General features: G+C 40.5%; 1 protein-coding gene across 2 annotated transcripts in view; it reads right to left on the reverse strand.

Annotated features, from left to right (window-relative positions):
* LOC126419135 (receptor-interacting serine/threonine-protein kinase 4-like) overlaps positions 1-16039 on the reverse strand; it is a 111158-nt gene that overhangs the window by 32204 nt on the left and 62915 nt on the right. For both annotated transcript variants that reach the window (XM_050086242.1, XM_050086241.1), the window contains one exon: positions 9699-11040. In XM_050086242.1, coding sequence (XP_049942199.1) covers positions 9699-11029 — 1331 coding nt within the window. In that variant the 5' untranslated portion in view covers positions 11030-11040. The remainder of the gene's footprint in view (positions 1-9698; positions 11041-16039) is intronic.

The raw sequence follows: 16039 nt of genomic DNA on the forward strand, positions 1-16039 counted from the left end.
AATAAAAGAAGAGAAATCAGAGCTCGAACGGAAAGATTTAGGTGTTCCTCTTTCCCAGGTGCCATTCGAGAGTGGAATGGCAGAGAAGTAGTATGCAAATGGTTGGATGAACCCTCTGCCAGGCACTTAAGCGTGAATTGCAGAGTAACCATGTAGATGTAGATCCACACGTCTGTTACCAACTCAAACTCACATTGGAGGTCAACATAGCCAACAACACTGAGAAACCTTCGATGGAACTAGCATCACATCTCATGTACAAGCACACATCTGCAGCCAATGGGCATGTTGTGTTCTTAAAAAAAAATGTATATGTGCCTAAGCACATTTCTTAAACCTGACATCAATACAATGCAAAACAACAACAAATGTACAGGTGTTACACAAATACAAATACTGGTGTGACATGTATACCCATTACATATTTGAACAGAAGACAAGCATTTCATGTCCAAGTGTGTGTCCTCGGCCGATAGACATATTTAATTAAAATAAGGGGCATCACAGCATCTTCATTAACCAGTCACATGTAACATAAAGTACAATGAAACAAATCACATTTGTTGTACCATTACAAATTTTGTGTTGTACAAACCGATGGTTGTCTTCCAAAAGTCTACATACATATACATAGTTTACATACACAAAACACTTAACAACAATACATATCATTTTTCTAGCCAATAATTTTTGTAGAAAGCAGTTACATAGTCGCACGAAAATAGTTTCTCACAGCACTGAATCATTACTACAACTTAAAATCGCCTTGTCCTGCACTCAAAGTGCATATCTGTTCATGTGAATCCTGTTGTTAATTACAGGGGACAAATACAGAAATATGAATACTCAAGCATTTTACGTATTTCCAGACAATTTTGTATTGCTAGTCATGCATGCTGCATGAACATCTTTTTCATATAGTGTCCCTATGATCACACCACCCTTCAGATATACATATACCTGACATAATTTACTAACTAGACATGCTAATCCAATAATTACAGACACACTTAAATGCTCTCCTTTGTAACATTGTTTCAAATTCAAACATTCTGATCCAACATGTTTGCTGATTTGATATGTATCTCAGGACAAGGCAATTTCAAGCTGGTCGTGCAGGACATGATGTAGTAATGATTCAGTGCTATGAGACACTGTTTTAGTAGGACTATGTAACTTTTTATTTTTCAGGTCCATCTCGATCACATAAATTTTTACATTTCACTATGAGCGGTTTTGGCTACTGCCATCTTCAGATCATAAAATATTCTGATGTAGTATAAATGTCAAACTAAACATGTACGTACATAGTAAGCACTTACTATGTACCTACATGTTTAGTTTGATGTTGATACTACATCAGAATATTTTATGATCTGAAGATGGCAGTAGCAGAAACCAGTCATAGTAAAATGTAAAAATTTATGTGATCAAGATGGACCTGTAAAATAATGTGCCAAAAATATGATCACAGACTCATTTTCAGACTTTATGTCTTCAGTTGGTATGTAACTTTTTTTACAAAACTTATTGGCTAAACTAATGACAAGTCTTGTTTTTAAATGTTTTATTTATGAAAACTATATGTACGAAGACATTTGGAAGACAACCATCTGTATGTGCAAGGCAAAATTTGTAATGGAGCAACAAATGTGATTTGTTTCATTGCATTTTATATTACACATGACTCGTTAATAAGTGCTACGATTCCCCCTATTTTAGCGTGATGTGTCTATTGGCCATGGACATGCACTTTAACATGAAATGCTCGTCTTATGTTCAAATATGTAACAGGTACATGTCACACTAACATTTGTATTCGTGTGATACCTGTACATTTGTTGCTGTCTTTCACTTCAATGATGTCAGGTTTAATAAAGGTGCTTGGACACATCCCCATTTCAAAACATGCCATGCCCACTGATTGCAGACGAGCACTTGTATGTGAGCTTGGCTATGTTGACCTCCAATTTGATTTTGGCTTGGTAACAGACTTGTGCATTCATTCTGCAAACATACTTAGAGCAAGTGTTGCCAGGCAGTGTTTACTATTATATTCCAACACTGTCTGTGCAGGTATGTTTGTATTCAAATAATTAATTTCTGTTACATTTTAACTTCTTATTGTAATACCACTTTTGTATTCACTGTTCACTGACCACTATGTATTGTTTTTGTACCCTCATAGGCCAGGTTTGAAAATGAACCTGATAAGGTTGGAAACTTGTCACCTAATGAATACTGAAACTGTTGGCAGAACCATTAATAAACACTTTAAGGAATTTAAGTGAAGTTGCTGCTGTTGCCTGTCAACAAAATGTTGAAACTGAAGAGGAGGGTCAGTGAATTTTATTTCATGATCACCCTCTTGATACAGACATTCCGCTATGGCCAATTCATCTGCATGTTCCAGATGGCAACTCCTTGTGTTCAACCAGACAAGCATTAACACTTCTTTTTGTGATACCAATATAAACCAGTCCACAACTACAAGGCATTTTGTACATAGCTGGTGTAGCCAAAGTACGTCTTATAACTTTTGCTGATCTTGAACATTCTTTTATCTTCCTGGTGGGTCTGAAGGTAGTTTTCACGCCATACTTGTTCAACACTTTCTCAATGCACTCTGTAATTGTACTGATGAATGGAAGGACAACTTTTCCTTTGGGCAGCCATCATTCCTCATCAGTCCTGATTCTCTCTCTCTAAGGTGAAGTGCTTGATCTACGTCCTTGTTCAAATAACTGTTCTTCTTTAATGCTGAAGTAGATGTTCAGGCTCACCTTTTAAGTCCGTCACATCACAAATTTCATGTGCCACATCTACCAAGGTTTTAATCACACCTCTTTTTTGTCTGGGATGGTGGTTAGAACTTTTCCACAGATAACAAAATGCACGAATTTTCTGTATACCCTGTGGCCCAACATCCCGTCACCTTGCTTTATAACAGACACATTCAAGAAATTCAGTCAGCCATTATTTTTTGTCTCCATACTAAATTATATTTTCAGACTGATACCGTTGAAATGTATCAGGAAGGCATCCAATTCCTCTTCATTGCATGTCCGTACTACGAGGGCATCATCACGATAATGGTACCATATGGCTGGTCTTTTACTCACAGTTTGCAACACCTGTTGTTCAAAGTTCTCCACAAAAAAATTGGCCATAGCCAGACTAAGAGGACTGCCCACAGGCACCCTGTCAATGTGTTCATAAAAATCATTGTTGTACTGAAAATAGGTCGCGGTGAGGCAGTGTCTGAATAAAAGTTAGGAGAATGTTTTACACACTGACCATTAAAGTTTTAAGTAATAGATTACATGGATAATGATCTGTATTTTTTTCCCTTCTCTACTGGGTACGTACACTTCATATTCATAATTAACATTCAATTGTTTTCTCCTTCTCTTGCACATCTGCACATTGTCACACAAATCATACCCAAGTCTTCAATCTCAAGTTCTTTTTTGTTTCAACATTCAATAACATGTGCCTCACAGATCTCTTCACTCACGTATTCTAATGAAAAACTCTTATTTTCTGTCCCTCCATTTAATTTTTGAACACTGTTCAACAAAATAACATGTATGAAACTTTCAAACTCCAACTCTTTTCCACCGCCCATCTCTCTCACGCACACAACAGTTTATTCTAATCATGAGCATCTTATTCCTTCATCTACAGTCCAAGTTGTGCATTAAGAAGCTTTTCATTGCATTACATGTCAATACCTTGTGTACAAAATTGGTCCCAATATAAAGAGTGCCTAACCTAGCATCAAAAACAACGAAGTTACTTTGATTTCCTCACACTCTGAAGATCATTCATTTTTTCCTCCAACTGTGCCTACATCAATCCACAGATTTCCTATGACCCACTATATGGCATATGACCATGATAAGCTGCTATGTAACACATATTACTCTTGGATTAGCAACTTGGGCAGCGTAATACCAACACTCTACAAAAATGTTTCTAGCAATCGGTTCTGGTCAGTGGTAAATTAACTATGTGATCACACACATGACTGGCTTTCATTTCAACTAGTAATTGCTTTTCCAAGGTTACGTAAAATATACATCCTTTATGCAGACACATTCAAATCACCACCTAAGTTATGTGAAGTTTTTGGTGTAAAAACTGTGATACACACTGGCATACTAGGAAGAAGCAGAAACAGGGGGCACTTTCACGTCGACAGTCATTTACATTTTAGGTCATGCTGAAGAGACCAGAAACTAATACGTTAGCAATTAGAAGGAGGCTATGCATGAAAGAACAACCACTATTAGGCACTAAATGGTATATCAAATAAGTCAAACCATTCATACAACAAATGTCATGAGGATTTATCATTACTTGGAAAAGTACTTTAGTGCAGAATCCATAAAAGAAATTATCAGCCTTCCTCTGCCTATAGTCTTTGGTTTTTGAGTGATTCTTGAGATTCTGTCTGTAACTACTTGCAAACTCAAAATGTAGCTTATGTTATGACACAAGAGGAAAAAAAATTATATATAGAGGGAAACTTCCATGTGGGAAAAATATATATAAGAAACAAAGATGCTGTAACTTACGAAACGAGAAAGCGCTGGTATGTTGATAGACACAATAAAAAACACACAAACACACACACAAATATTCAAGCTTTCGCAACCCAAGGTTGTTTCATCAGGAAAGAGGGAAGGAGAGGGAGAGATGAAAGGATGTGGGTTTTAAGGGAGAGTGTAAGGCGTCATTCCAATCCCGGGAGTGGAAAGACTTACATTAGGGGGAAAAAAGGACAGGTATACACTCGCACACACACACATATCCATCCGCACATACACAGACACAAGCAGACATTTGTAAAGGCAAAGAGTTTGGGCAGAGATGTCAGTCGAGGCGGAAGTACACAGGCAAAGATGTTGTTGAAAGACAGGTGAGGTATGAGCGGCGGCAACTTGAAATTAGCGGAGGTTGAGGCCTGGCGGATAACGAGAAGAGAGGATATGCTGAAGGGCAAGTTCCCATCTCCGGAGTTCTGACAGGTTGGTGTTAGTGGGAAGTATCCAGATAACCCGAACGGTGTAACACTGCGCCAAGATGTGCTGGCCGTGCACCAAGGCATGTTTAGCCACAGGGTGATCCTCATTACCAACAAACACTGTCTGCCTGTGTCCATTCATGCGAATGGACAGTTTGTTGCTGGTCATTCCCACATAGAAAGCTTCACAGTGTAGGCAGGTCAGTTGGTAAATCATGTGGGTGCTTTCACATGTGGCTCTGCCTTTGATCGTGTACACCTTTCGGGTTACAGGACTGGAGTAGGTAGTGGTGGGAGGGTGCATTGGACAGGTTTTACACCGGGGGTGGTTACAAGGGTAGGAGCCAGAGGGTTAGGAAGGTGCTTTGGGGATTTAATAGGGATGAACTAAGAGGTTACGAAGGTTAGGTGGACGGCGGAAAGACACTCTTGGTGGAGTGGGGAGGATTTAATGAAGGATGGATCTCATTTCAGGGCAGGATTTGAGGAAGTCGTATCCCTGCTGGAGAGCCACATTCAGAGTCTGATCCAGTCCCGGAAAGTATCCTGTCACAAGTGGGGCACTTTTGTGGTTCTTCTGTGGGAGGTTCTGGGTTTGAGGGGACGAGGAACTGGCTCTGGTTATTTGCTTCTGTACCAGGTTGGGAGGGTAGTTGCAGGATGTGAAAGATGTTTTCAGGTTGTTGGTGTAATGGTTTAGGGATTCCGGACTGGAGTAGATTCGTTTGCCACGAAGACCTAGGCTGTAGGGAAGGGACCGTTTGATGTGGAATTGGTGGCAGGTGTCATAATGGAGGTACTGTTGCTTGTTGGTGGGTTTGATGTGGACGGACGTGTGAAGCTGGCCATTAGACAGGTGGAGGTCAACGTCAAGGAAAGTGGCATGGGATTTGGAGTAGAACCAGGTGAATCTGATGGAACCAAAGGAGTTGAGGTTGGAGAGGAAATTCTGGAGTTCCTCTTCACTGTGAGTCCAGATCATGAAGATGTCATCAATAAATCTGTACCAAACTTTGGGTTGGCAGGCCTGGGTAACCAAGAAGGCTTCCTCTAAGTGACCCCACGAATAGGTTGGCGTATGAGGGGGCCATCCTGGTACCCATGGCTGTTCCCTTTAATTGTTGGTATGTCTGGCCTTCAAGCTTTCGCAATTCACAAACCCAATCATCCCGGCCGCCCCATTGTAGCTGGTTACCAAGCCCCCACAGAATGTATCTCTGCCTATGTAGATCAACACCTTCAACCCATTACATGCAGTCTCCCATCCTTCATCAAAGACACCAACCACTTTCTCGAACGCCTGGAATCCTTACCCAATCTATTACCCCCGGAAACTATCCTTGTAACCATTGATGCCACTTCCTTATACACAAATATTCCGCACGTCTAGGGCTTCACTGCGATGGAGCACTTCCTTTCACACTGATCACCTGCCACCCTACCTAAAACCTCTTTCCTCATTACCTTAGCCAGCTTCATCCTGACCCACAACTTCTTCACTTTTGAAACTCACCCACCTAATCCTTCACCTACACATCAACTCAGCCAATGAACACACCCGTCAACTCCTATCCTTAATAAAAGTCCTCAATCTTTCCTCTCCCGCATCCACACCGGCTGTTCAAAGCATCCTCCTACAGGCCAACCGCAAATTAGAACAGCATGCCACCCTCCACCTCAAAAAATTATCCAATCTCCTGGTTTCCCACCTCCGGAAAGGCAACTCACTCACCCTTCACAATCTTTCCAGCAAACCTCAACCTCCTCTCATTGCACACAAACCCAGTCTCTCCCATCTACTCAATCTCCCGCTTCCAGCTCCACTCCCTCCAAAACCTCAAAATTCCAATCAACGCAATCTGGAACCACAACACCCCAATTCAGTAGTTAACCTTTCCTCCAAACTTCTCTCCCAATCCGAAACCTCTGTCCTATCCAAAAGCCTCACCTTCAGCCCCACTCCCAGATTCAACCAAACAGCCCTCATCAAAGATTTACTGTCCTACACTCATACTCTCTGCTGGAAATATCACTTTGCCACGAAGAAAAATGATCCTAATCCTACTTCTAATGATCCAACTCCCCAAGACACGATCCAAATTGAACCCTGCCTGGAACAGTTCCGTCCTCCGTCACAGCGGGACCCACTTCCTCAAAATCACCCTCTCCAAACCTTCCAGGAATTTCTGACTTTCAGCCTTGCTTCTCAATCCTTCTTAAAAAACCTTAATCCTACTCCCAACATCACCACTGCTGAAGCCCAAGCTATCCGTGATCTGAAGGGTGACCGATCCATCATCATTCTTCCGGCGGACAAGGGTTCCACAACCGTGGTACTTGATCGTCGGGAGTATGTGGCTGAGGGACTGCGTCAGCTTTCAGACAACACCACATACAAAGTTTGCCAAGGTAATCCCATTCCTGATGTCCAGGCGGAGCTTCAAGGAATCCTCAGAACCTTAGGCCCCTACAAAACCTTTCACCTGACTCCATCAACCTCCTGACCCCACCGACACTCCGCACCCCTACCTTCTACCTTCTTCCTAAAATTCACAAACCCAATCATTCCGGCTGCCCCATTGTAGCTGGTTACCAAGCCCCCACAGAACGTATCTCTGCCTACGTAGATCAACACCTTCAACCCATTACATGCAGTCTCCCATCCTTCATCAAAGACACCAACCACTTTCTCGAACGCCTGGAATCCTTACCCAATCTATTACCCCCGGAAACCATCCTTGTAACCATTGATGTCACTTCCTTATACACAAATATTCCGCACGTCCAGGGCCTCGCTGCGATGGAGCACTTCCATTCATGCCGATCACCTGCCACCCTACCTGAAACCTCTTTCCTCATTACCTTAGCCAGCTTCATCCTGACCCACAACTTCTTCACTTTTGAAGGCCAGACATACCAACAATTAAAGGGAACAGCCATGGGTACCAGGATGGCCCCCTCATACGCCAATCTATTCATGGGTCACTTAGAGGAAGCCTTCTTGGTTACCCAGGCCTGCCAACCCAAAGTTTGGTACAGATTTATTGATGACATCTTCATGATCTGGACTCACAGTGAAGAAGAACTCCAGAATTTCCTCTCCAACCTCAACTCCTTTGGTTCCATCAGATTCACCTGGTTCTACTCCAAATCCCATGCCACTTTCCTTGACGTTGACCTCCACCTGTCCAATGGCCAGCTTCACACGTCCGTCCACATCAAACCCACCAACACGCAACAGTACCTCCATTATGACACCTGCCACCCATTCCACATCAAACGGTCCCTTCCCTACAGCCTAGGTCTTCGTGACAAATGAATCTGCTCCAGTCCAGAATCCCTAAACCATTACACCAACAACCTGAAAACAGCTTTCACATCCTGCAACTACCCTCCCAACCTGGTACAGAAGCAAATAACCAGAGCCACTTCCTCGTCCCCTCAAACCCAGAACCTCCCACAGAAGAACCACAAAAGTGCCCCACTTGTGACAGGATACTTTCCGGGACTGGATCAGACTCTGAATGTGGCTCTCCAGCAGGGATACGACTTCCTCAAATCCTGCCCTGAAATGAGATCCATCCTTCATTAAATCCTCCCCACTCCACCAAGAGTGTCTTTCCACCGTCCACCTAACCTTCGTAACCTCTTAGTTCATCCCTATTAAATCCCCAAACCACCTTCCTAACCCTCTGGCTCCTACCCTTGTAACCGCCCCTGGTGTAAAACCTGTCCAATGCACCCTCCCACCACCACCTACTCCAGTCCTGTAACCCGAAAGGTGTACACGATCAAAGGCAGAGCCACGTGTGAAAGCACCCACGTGATTTACCAACTGACCTGCCTACACTGTGAAGCTTTCTATGTGGGAATGACCAGCAACAAACTGTCCATTCGCATGAATGGACACAGGCAGACAGTGTTTGTTGGTAATGAGGATCACCCTGTGGCTAAACATGCCTTGGTGCACGGCCAGCACATCTTGGCACAGTGTTACACCATCTGGGTTATCTGGATACTTCCCACTAACACCAACCTGGCTGAACTCCGGAGATGGGAACTTGCCCTTCAGTATATCCTCCCTTCTCGTTATCCGCCAGGCCTCAACCTCCGCTAATTTCAAGTTGCCGCCGCTCATACCTCACCTGTCTTTCAACAACATCTTTGCCTGTGTACTTCCGCCTCGACTGACATCTCTGCCCAAACTCTTTGCCTTTACAAATGTCTGCTTCTGTCTGTGTATGTGCGGATGGATATGTGTGTGTGTGCGCGAGTGTATACCTGTCCTTTTTTCCCCCTAAGGTAAGTCTTTCTGCTCCCGGGATTGGAATGACGCCTTACCCTCTCCCTTAAAACCCACATTCTTTCGTCTTTCCCTCTCCTTCCCTCTTTCCTGACGAAACAACCATTGGTTGCGAAAGCTAGAATTTTGTGTGTATGTATGTGTTTGTTTGTGTTTCTATCGACCTGCCAGCACTTTCGTATGGTAAGTCACATCATCTTTGTTTTTATATATATGCTTGTGTCTGTATATGAATTTTGTGTGTATGATTCTGTTTGTTTGTGTGTCTATCGACCTGCCAGCGCTTTCGTATGGTAAGTCACATCATCTTTGTTCTTATATATATCACACACAAACAGAAATGAGAAAATATCATTGTGTTCTAACCTGCTTTTGACTGTTGTTGGTGCCTTTGTGCTCAATCTGTGTTTAGCAGGGGGTTTTGGAGATTCCTCTATCACAATGACTTCAGAGATTTTTGGTGATACTCCATTCAAACACACACTCTCTGCACTAGTCTGTACAGTGATTTTTGGACTTTCTCCATTCAAACAAGATTCCTCAACAATAGCCTCTATAGGTCCCTCATAGGTAGAGCAAACAGAATGTGTTGGTGATTTTGTATCTAAATGGGATCCCTTGTCAGCTGCCTGTACTGGGACTGTTGGTGATCTTCCAGTTAAATGAGATCCCTCATCAGTAGCCTGTACAGGAACATTTGGCGACTGCCCATTTAAATGAGATCCATCATTAGTAGCCCGTAGAGAACCTTTTGACAATTTTTCATTTAAACAAGATGCCTTATCAACAGGCTGTAAACGTAATACTGCCATAAATCCCTGTAAACAAGGTTGCTCATCAGTAGCCTGTAAAAGAACTTTTGTTGATTTTCCATTAACATGAGATCCCTCATCAGTAACATGAGACCCCTTGTCAGCAGCCTTTAATAGGACTGTTGGTGATTTTACTTTTAAATAAGGTACTTTGTCAAGAGCTTGTATTGGGACTTTTGGTGATTTTCCTTTTACACGAGATCCTTTGTTAGTAGTCTGTATGAAGATTTTTGGTGATGCTTCATTGAAAATCCACATCCCCTCAGCCCCTTGTAAGGGCATTTTTGGTGTTGCTATTTGAACACTAGATCCATGTCCTGAAGTTTGTACAAAACTTTCCAGTTTTCTTTTTTTTGCACTAGATTCCTCTGTGGCCACTTGTAGGGAGTTTGGTGACATTTCTGTAGAGTGCTCTACATTTGCATCTTGTACAGTTTGGGTGTAATTCATCACAGCTGCAGTCCTCTTTTGGTTCTTAAATGAGTTGTGCACAGTGATCAATGCATTTGCAGCCATTTGCCCTTTAGACATGTCCAGAATTAACTGCTCCTTACATTTTTGCTCCAGGACAGGCAATTTGAGCTTTTCTGCTGCTAAAAGTAACTTTGGTGCCATACTCTGCAGCTTGGGAACTCTGTCAGTGTACATGAAAATTACAAGTTGCAGCAGCACATCTGCCTCGACATCATGCAGTTCGATGTGACAGTGCTGTCTTCCATTTTTTAATACAGCAGCAAAAAATGGGCTTCGTGCAACCAGCACAGTCTTGTGGGCCAGCACCTTGAAGTTGCCAGCATGCAGAGTGATGTCTGCATTGAACCCAGAATTGAGCAGTGCTGCCAAGTCATCTGCCAGACTACCCCTCTGATTTCCTTGGTCACCCATTAGAACTGCACCTGAAATGCGAATTTTAACAGCATTATACAACAATAATCACTTTTCTTCCAATAGCTTCACAAATTTTTAATATTATTAACTATTTTATGTTCAAGCGAGACTCTATGGAAACATTCAGGACGTAAGCATTACTCTTACGCGCTAGGATTCTTAATGATTCTAATAGAACAAACACACTTTTAGCTCCTGAGACTCAAAGGAATATGATTGTTACTGGTAACAGTGCCAGTTTATGTTACAATGTTGATCTTCCTTACCAGACAACATGCATAGATTTGGCCCTTAAAATTAAAACAAGATAAAATTTCGGTGTACATGTTCCATCTAAATGGCTAGATAATTTCTAGACTAGGAAAAAATTTTCTCCCTCTTCATAGTTTTATTAATTTTCTGTATTTTGCATGAATGGGAATTGGGTGATTTGTAAGTTCCTCACTCAATCAATTAATTGACTGCACTTGATACAACTGCCAACACCTTTTCATTTGGTCATACAATAAATTCCAGTGAAGATAAAATGCCAAGTACTCGAGGAATATGTTATGAGTTGATTTACTCACAAACTTCTCTCTTTTACCCCCAGGAAAAAAGAAAGAAAAAGTATAAATCAGGTATGTATGGTGACCTTTTTATCCATAATTCAATTACTGCAGCACAACCAGAAATCAAAGTGCAAGTACTTGCAAACTAAGTTAATACTGTGCACTTCCGCTGTATATGGCATTTAAAAAGTGTAAATGATAACACCACATGATTTACACATCAAAGAAATTTTTAAATTAGAAATTGGGAGGGGGCAGTGCATTTCAACTAGGGGCACCTTTAAACAGTTTTAATGTCTCACCACATGAACCTCTCTGTCCTTGGCCAACAGGTACACTCAAGTTCCACAACTGGACAATAGCTGACAATGGGGTCCTCTCCATTTTATCCATAATAGGACTGCTATTCAATAAGTACTGTTACATGGTGGACAAACGAAACCTCAGTTCTGTTTTCAACAGTGCATTTTTGTTACTTAATATCAATCAAGGTAAATGAAATACGTTCACTCCATTAATTAGGAAATTCTGCATTAAATGCCCCATAAATAATGTCACACACATTGTTAAAAGAAGTAACAGTGCTTTAATCTTAATGGCTGCACATGTGGCAAATTTCAAGAAACCATTGGGGGTCATTTCAACACCAGGCCATTTGCATAATTATTTTGGCAATAATGTATTACTATTTGGAATAACAGATGAAAAGTACATTGTTTCTGTTAAGCTTGGTTAATATAGTGTGCTTTTGCAAAAAGCAAGTGTGTTGAACCATAAGCAAGTGAGTAAAAACTTGGAAAGGTGAGAAAAGTGACAAAAGATTTTATTATAAAAGCAATGAAAGCAAAAAAAGATCAGATTACAAAGGTCGTACATCAGTATAATACGGGGTGCCCTTTAGAATTGCAGATCTCTTTGGGATGTACTGTCCTGCTTTATTTGAGATGTTAAGAAACAATAATATGAACTATATTAAGCTGAACAATAGCAATTCTTAAGTTAAAAATACAAATTGTTGAATTAATTATAAACATAAATGATAGCTTACATAAGAGTGTGTAAAAATACTGGGTTCATGGACACAGTGTAGATGGGATGTATATAAAATAGCTAGGATTAACTTGGCCAAAAGTTTCAGCAGGTGCTATCAACAGCTTTTGAAAACCTGAAAGAAGTAAATTATCAAGAGCAACAACTATAAATAAAGTAAATGTTTCCACAATATCCTTTCTTCCTGGAGTGGTAGTTCTATAAGGTTCGCAGAAGAGCTTCTGTGAAGTTTGGAAAGTAGGAGACAAGGTACTGGCAGAACTGAAGCTATGATAATGGGTTGTGAGTCATGCTTGGGTAGCTCAGATGGTAGAGCACTTGCCTGCGAAGGGCAAAGGTCCCGAGTTCGAGTCATGGTCCAGCACACAGTTTTAATCTGCCAGGAAGTTTCAAAGTAAATGTTGCTGCAATGCTTGACTATAATGGATGAGCTGTTCATTCAAATGATATCGCAGAAGACTGAATTCACAACCTGGATGTAGTTGGTTCCTATAATGTTGAAGTGAACTGTACAACTAAATATGAACCTAGAATAAGCAATGAAAATGAAGCTGTCTGGCAGATTCCAGTTGCAGAAGCAAAAAGTAAGTTGAGGGGAAGAAAGAAAAGTCAATATTTGATTATAAAAAGAAAGAAAGGAAAAATACTTAACTGAACTGGAAAGCCTTAAAAAATTCAGAAGAAATGAAGAGTGGCTTTAAAGAAAATGAAATCTGAAAATAAACAAACATGCAAGGCTACGAGGAAAGTTATACTGTGTGAATCTTCTTACACTGAATATGGTGCAGGTCCTTTACAAATTTGATTGTTAAAATGTGGACTTAAGTAAATGATGATGAACCTGTAGAATTTGCAGGAAAGAACAGCAAAGAGCTATTTTTAAGGCAAGTTGAAGTGAAAGAAGGAAAAATCAATGAAAGATTCATGTGGACAATTCTACTTCTATTTATTGCATTTGGTATCACTAATTTTGTTGTGTTTGTACCTCTAGGTATCTTATACATCTCTTACACCAATAAAATACACAGTGAGTTGATCTAAAAGTAAGAACAGCTAAGTTGTTATTAAGAGGCTGAAATGAACTCCAGAGTAGGAGTAATTTCAACAAAAATTGGACCGTTTGTTTATCGTTAGGTACTGTGATAAGAAGCTACAAACTATCCAACATTCTGTAGTAATTACAAAAGCTATTTACAAAAAAAGTCATGTTTCATATGATTATATTATAATCTACAATTTGGTGAAATGTGCCCCGTTCTTCCCTGTAGGAGGAGGACATTTGTGTTTAATGTCCCACCAACAATGACGTCATTAGAGATGGTGCACAAGCTCAGATTAAGGAAGGACAGGGAAGGAAATCAGCAGTGCCCTGTCAAAGAAACCATTCTGGCATTTGCCTGAAGCATTTTAGGGAAATCACGGAAAACCTGAATCAGGATGGCCAGACACAGGTTTGATCCATCCATACTCCTGAATGCTAGACCAGTGTGCTAACCACTGCACCATCTCACTCGGTCTCCCCCCTATAAGAGGAGTCTTATGTCTTGTACATACACTGCCCACTTTAAGTTTGTTTCATTACATCTTTGCCTGCTACATCCCAGTGACTTAATGTCTACTGAAATGTGGCTGCATGCAGACAGTTTCCAGATAGGTTTACATTAGTGTACAGAATACGTAGTTTAATAACAAAGGTACAAAGAAGGTGGTCACATGTTTGTTACACCAATGGAAGAGAATCACAGAAATGGGGTAAGTATGTGGCACAGCTTAATGGTTACTCTCATATTTCCCAACACTATCATCTTACAACTACTTCATTAATGTGCAGTATTATCATTTTTTTTAGAAATTATAGCAGAGTGATTTCATCTCAGATCATACAGGGCACGAGTGAATGTGTCACATCAGTATTTCAAAGTTTGCTGAACAAAAAATATGTCGAAGTTCCGCATGATACTTCTCCAAAACTAAAATATTTTGATTTCCTGATGATTTGTTAAAACACTACACATTTCTTTAAATGAGAACATTAAAATAAACTATGAAAATTTGTAACTATTTGCAAATTTCAAAATTATGTTTTGAAAATATGAACAGTCAAACTGTCTTGAGAAATAATAAAGTGGAAGGACTGCTAACTGTCAGCTACGACATTGCACACGAAATACTTAAACTGTCAAAATATTTGTACATAAATATGGAAGAGCCTGAAATTTTTTTGTTTTTAGTAATTATTTTCTCCAAAACCCCATCTTAAATGTTCTAAAAATTTCATGGTACGTTATTTTGTATCCCGCCTGAAAAGCAGCTCATGTGTCTGCTCCTGAGATCTGTGAAATAGGCCGAATGAAGGAAGCGAGTAGAAGCAGGTGAGCTAAAGTACTTCGGTACTGCAAGTAAAGTTAAAGCACCTTTACTGGTGTATAAACATATACAAATACATTATTTAACTATTGGTACAGATGAGCACGTAGGTGGGAAGCCGTTCATGTATCAAAGCTAACAAAGGCCAAGTCTATAATGGCTAGCCCCCCTACCAGTAGAAGCTAACTTGCTAGGTCGTCTGCTCTTGATCAACTGGGCAGAAAGCAGAGCGGCGCTCGTTGAGCTCCAAAGTGTCAGCTAGAGGGTGCTGTGGTTGGCGTAGTTCATCCACTCTCGTAGTGCCAACCTACGAGTGTGCACCAATGCTGTGGCATCAGAACTATCAATACCACATGTTAGTTGGTCATTCTACTCAGGGAATGTGCAGTGAGTATGGGAAATACTTGCCTATACAAAATGTGAGAAAAATTTTAGGTAGACTTAGCTCTACTATAAAGGTCAAAAAGTCATGAGCATTTAAATATTTAAATTGACTGTTAATTTTAAGTAAATGTCATGCAAACCTGGTATTTATGAATCAAAATAATTATTTTACAGCATTGTAAGTGAGTGGAAATACAATTCACAATTTTATTCGAAAGCATTTTATAGCATACATTAGATATATAGAATATTTATACCCATTTTTCTTTTTATGATGATATTCACAAATTATTATTGTCCTCTGTCATGATTTTACTACTTTTCCATGAACTAAAACTGCCTACAATATAACAATCAACACTGCACTGTTGAAAAGAGGTTTTTTTTTTCATCTGCTTCTCATTGAACTTGTAAAGCCAAGCTGAATTTGCAATCAGACAAGGATGATCCACCAACAGCAGTACTTGGAAAATGGGAACTGCACACTGGTCTGTTGAAGATGGCTATTTGAAAGCATTAGCAGGACCATGAGGTATTATGAAGGAGATGTTTATATCATATCTTGCAGCTCCTGAGACACACTTATTATCTGTCCCACCCCCGCACTGATTGTCATACACACAAGAAATGAAATGGATCGCTACAAAGTCTTCTA

The sequence above is a fragment of the Schistocerca serialis genome, chromosome 9 (assembly GCF_023864345.2).
Source record: "Schistocerca serialis cubense isolate TAMUIC-IGC-003099 chromosome 9, iqSchSeri2.2, whole genome shotgun sequence".
Classification (NCBI taxonomy): domain Eukaryota; kingdom Metazoa; phylum Arthropoda; class Insecta; order Orthoptera; family Acrididae; genus Schistocerca; species Schistocerca serialis.